Genomic DNA, 5,000 nt, shown 5'->3' with positions numbered 1-5,000 from the left:
CTGCATGCCTTCCCCAGTTCATCTTCTCCGAAATACTGTCTTCTCTCAATCTGGTATCATTTTTGTGGACGTTCTAAAAACCTGTACAGCCTTACCTGTCATCACTGCCTCTCCCACGCCACACTAAGCGCATCCCTTCCTCCCAGGCTGGGCCACAAGTGTCCCTCCACTTTCAATCCTGCCGACTTTTACATCCACACGCTGGCGGTACAGCCAGGCCACGAGCTGCGCTCCAGGGAGAGAATCAAGAGGATCTGTGACAACTTTGCCGTGTCAGCCTACGCCAAGGACGTGGAACTCATCATCCAGTACCAAGACAACAGGTTCCTGCAGTTCGAAGACATGCAGGTAACAACAAATGCATAGTTTTTGTTCCTGCACACCAGATTCAGGCAGAAGGAGTGAAATGGTCAGTTGTGCGTGACGTTACTCTTGTGCTGCAGTGCAAGTTAGGCACAACAGGCAGCTGGTACTACAGGTGGGACATAACGCATCGCTAGACCACTGCAGCAACACTAACGAACACCCGCGAACATCAAGTACTCATACTGCTTTGTGTGTGTGTATGTGTGTGTGTGTGTGTGTGTGTGTGTGTGTGTGTGTGTGTGTGTGTGTGTGTGTGTGTGTGTGTGTGTGTGTGTGTGTGTGTTATGTAGGGGGGACACCGGTCAAGGGCAACAAAAATCTAATAAAAAAAAAAAAATGCTCAATGAGATGCCCGAAAAGGGTCTGAAGTGGTGGTCAAAAATTGAAGGATAAGTGTCTTGAAATCTCCCTCTTGAAGGAGTTCAGGTCATAGGAAGGTGAAAATGCTGAAGCAGGAAGGGAATTTCAGAGTTTACCAGAGAACGGGATGAATGATTGGGAATGCTGGTTAACTCTTACGTTAAAGAGGTGGACAGAATAGGGGTGAGAGAAGGAAGAAAGTCTTGTGCAGCGAGGCCTCGGGAAGAAGGGGAGGCATGGAGTTAACAAGAGCAGAAGAGCAGTTAGCATGAAAATAGCGGTAGAAGATGGCAAGAGATTCAACATTCCGGCGATGAGAAAGAGGCTGAAGACAGTCAGTTAGAGAAGAGGAGTTGATGAGACAAAAAGCTTTTGATTCCACCCAGTCTAAAAGAGCGGTATAAGTGGAACCCCCCAGACATGTAAAGCATACTCCATACATGGACGGATAAGGCCCTTATACAGAGTTAGCAGCTGGGGGATGAGAAAAACTACCGGAGACGTCTCAGAACACCTAACTTCATAAAAGCTGTTTTAGCTAGAGATGAGATGTGAAATTTCCAGTTTAGATTATAAGAAAAGGACAGACCGAGGATGTTCAGTGTAGATGAGGGGGTGCCAGCTGAGTGTCACTGAAGAAGAGGGGATAGTTGTCTGGAAGATTGTATCGAGATGATAGATGGAGGAATTGAGTTTTTAAGGCATTGAGCAATACTAAGTTTGCTCTGCCCCAATCAGAAATTTTAGAGAGATCAGAAGTCATACGTTCTGTGGCTTCCCTGCGTGAACTGTTTACTTCCTGAAGGGTTGGACGTCCATGAAAAGACGTGGAAAAGTGCAGGGTGGTATCATCAACGTAGGAGTGGATAGGGCAAGAAGTTTGGTTTAAAAGATCATTAATGAATAATAGGGAGAGAGTGGGTGACAGGACAGAATCCTGAGGAACACCATTGTTAATATATTTAGGAGAACAGTGACCGTCTAACACAGCAGCAATAGAACGGTCAGAAAGGAAACTTAAGATAAAGTTACAAAGAGAAGGATAGAAGCTGTAGGAGGGTAGTTTGGAAATCAAAGCTTTGTGCCAGACTCTATCGATAGCTTTTGATATGTCTAAGGCAACAGCAAAAGTTTCACCAAAATCTCTAAAAGAGGATGAACAAGACTCGGTAAGGAAAGCCAGAAGGTCACCAGTGGAGTGGCCTTGACAGAACCCATACTGGCAATCAGATAGAAGGTTGTGAAGTGATAGATGTTTAAGAATCTTCCTGTTGAGGATAGATTAAAAAACTTTAGATAGGCAGGAAATTAAAACAATATGACGGTAGTTTGAGGGATTAGAACGGTAACTCTTTTTAGGAACAAGCTGAATGTAGGCAAACTTCCTGCAAGAAGGAAAGGTAGATGTTGACAGACGAAGTTGAAAGAGTTTGACTAGGCAAGGTGCAAGCACAGAAGCGCAGTTTCGGAGAACAATGGGAGGGACCCCATCTGGTCCATAAGCCCTCTGAGGGTTTAGGCCAGCGAGGGCATGGAAAACATCATTGTGTAGAATTTTAATAGGTAGCATGAAGTAGTCAGAGGGTGGGGGAGAGGGAAGAACAACCCCTGAATCGTCCAAGGTATAGTTTTTAGCAAAGGTCTGAGCGAAGAGTTCAGCTTTAGAGATAGATGTGATACCAGTGGTGCCATCTGGTTCAAATAAAAGAGGGAAAAAGAAGAAGCAAAGTTATTGGAGATGTTTTTGGCTAGATGCCAGAAGCCACGAGGAGGGTTAGATCTTGCAAGATTTTGACACTTTCTATTAATTAAATTGTTTTTGGCTAGCTGGAGAACAGACTTGGCATGATTCAGAACAGAAATATAAAGTGCATGAGTTTCTGGTGATGGAAGGTTCAAGTATCTTTTGTGGGCCACCTATCTATCATGTATAGCACGAGAACTGGCTGTGTTAAACCAAGGTTTGGAAGGTTTAGGTCAAGAAAAAGAGTGAGGGATGTACGCCTCCATGCCAGACACTATCGACTCTGTTATGTGCTCGGCACACAGAGACGGGTCTCTGTCACGGAAGCAGTAGTCATTCCAAGGAAAATCAGCAAAATACCTTTTCAGGTTCCCCCAACTAGCAGAGGCAAAACGCCAGAGGCATCTCCGCTTAGGGGAATCCTGAGGAGGTATTGGAGCGATAGGACAAGATAAAGATACGTGATTGTGATCAGAGGATCCCAACGGCGAAGATAGGGTAACAGCATAAGCAGGATTAGAGGTTAGGAAAAGGTCAAGAATGTTGGATGTATCTCCAAGACGGTCAGGAATACGAGTAGGGTGTTGCACCAATTGCTCTAGGTCATGGAGGATAGCAATGTTGAAGGCTAGTTCACCAGGATGGTCAGTGAAGGGAGAGGAAAGCCAAGGCTGGTGGTGAATACTGAAGTCTCCAAAATCTCTGCAAAAGGGAAGAGTCAGAATGTGCTCACTCTGGAAGTTAAGTAGTCAAAGAATTTCTTATAGTCAGAGGAGTTAGGTAAGAGATATACAGCACAGATAAATTTAGTTTGAGAGTGACTCTGTAGTCGTAGCTAGATGATGGAAAACTCGGAAGATTCAAGAGCATGGGCACGAGAGCAGGTTAAGTCATTGCGTACATAAACGCAAGATCCAGCTTTGGATTGAAAATGAGGATAGAGAAAATAGGAGGGAACAGAAAAGGGGCTACTGTCAGTTGCCTCAGACACTTGTGTTTCAGTGAGGAAAAGAAGATGAGGTTTAGTAGAGGAGAGGTGATGTTCTACAGATTGAAAATTAAATCTAAGACGGCGAATGTTGCAGAAGTTAATGAAGAAAAAGTTGAGGGGGGTGTCAAGACACTTAGGGTCGATACCAGAAGAGCAGTCCGACCTGGGGACATTTGTGGTCCCCTCCCCAGATGGGGACTCCGAGGCTGGTGTAGGAGTCGCTATGATTTTGAATTTTGAGTGAAGGGTGTGTGTGTAATCAGGTGCTTGTAGCTTTGTGTGAACGAAGAGAGCTGTCTTTAGAGGGCAGGCTGTGACTGCCCCCTTGTGTTGTGAGACACAAAGAGAAACATTCAGTGAGGTCACAGCTGGGTTTAATGATAAATTTACAGCACCCCCTGATCCAGTGCTTTAGACCTCACTGGGAGTAATTATCGTTTACGCAGGTGCCTACTGCCTTCTCCCGAGGTGTGTGTGTGTGTGTGTGTGTGTGTGTGTGTGTGTGTGTGTGTATGTAAAGACGCTGGCTGGAATAATTACAAGATTCATTGGAAATCAAAGTGAACGCCAAACGCTCGCCATCTCTTCCAGTATTGATGAGAAGAAAACCAATGGTCTCTTTTCACAACAGTCACTTTTGATTAAAAGAAAACTCTGGAGGCGTTTGTTTTCATCGTCCAAGTGACATTAAAAGAAAAGTACGAGGAGAAGGAGGAGGACGAGGAAAAAGAAGAAGAGATAAATTTAAAAAATTTTGGCACACAATAACATGAAACGTAAAAGTTTTCGGAGTCCCACTCTCTCTCTCTCTCTCTCTCTCTCTCTCTCTCTCTCTCTCTCTCTCTCTCTCTCTCTCTCTCTCTCTCTCTCTCTCTCTCTCTCTAAATGTCACACTCGCCTAATGACGTTCCCTTCCCCTTTCCTTGTCTCATGATGACTAAAGAAAGTAACTGATATACGCGCATCTTATAACCTTTGATGTCAGTCATTGTTACTGTGTTCGACGTTTTCAGAAATCGTACGATGACACATACAGCATCGACAGCACCAGCAAAACCACCAGCTCAGTGAGTGTTATTAGACGTGTTATGAAATAATTTATAACAGATAGGTGGAAAGATAGATAAATAGATGATAAATATATTGAAAATGCATAAGGAATATATTGTTTCTCTCTCTCTCTCTCTCTCTCTCTCTCTCTCTCTCTCTCTCTCTCTCTCTCTCTCTCTCTCTCTCTCTCTCTCTCTCTCTCTCTCTCTCTCTCTCTCTCTCTCTCTCTAGGAAGAGTCCATCGTGCACATCATCAAACACATTCCGTAAGTATGATGGCTTTCCCGGGCTTCTTTTTGTTGTTTTATTTGTTCGAGGGAAATATACACCCATCCATTCATCCATCCATTCATCCATACATACATACACGCATATATATATATATATATATATATATATATATATATATATATATATATATATATATATATATATATATATATATATATATATATATATATATATATATATATATATATATATATATAT

The 5,000-nt window shown here is 43.2% G+C and overlaps 1 protein-coding gene across 6 annotated transcripts in view; it reads left to right on the top strand.

Moving 5' to 3' along the window:
* The window catches only part of LOC135105054 (protein scarlet-like), a 23,088-nt gene that overhangs the window by 14,100 nt on the left and 3,988 nt on the right, over window positions 1–5,000 (top strand). For all 6 annotated transcript variants that reach the window (XM_064012983.1, XM_064012981.1, XM_064012980.1 and 3 more), the window contains exons 8-10: window positions 147–348; window positions 4,475–4,528; window positions 4,743–4,777. In XM_064012983.1, coding sequence (XP_063869053.1) covers window positions 147–348; window positions 4,475–4,528; window positions 4,743–4,777 — 291 coding nt within the window. The remainder of the gene's footprint in view (window positions 1–146; window positions 349–4,474; window positions 4,529–4,742; window positions 4,778–5,000) is intronic.

The sequence above is a fragment of the Scylla paramamosain genome, chromosome 11 (genome assembly GCF_035594125.1).
Source record: "Scylla paramamosain isolate STU-SP2022 chromosome 11, ASM3559412v1, whole genome shotgun sequence".
NCBI classification, from domain to species: Eukaryota; Metazoa; Arthropoda; class Malacostraca; order Decapoda; family Portunidae; genus Scylla; species Scylla paramamosain.
Note: the sequence above shows the minus strand (reverse complement) of the source record. Positions and strands in the feature narration are given on the sequence as shown.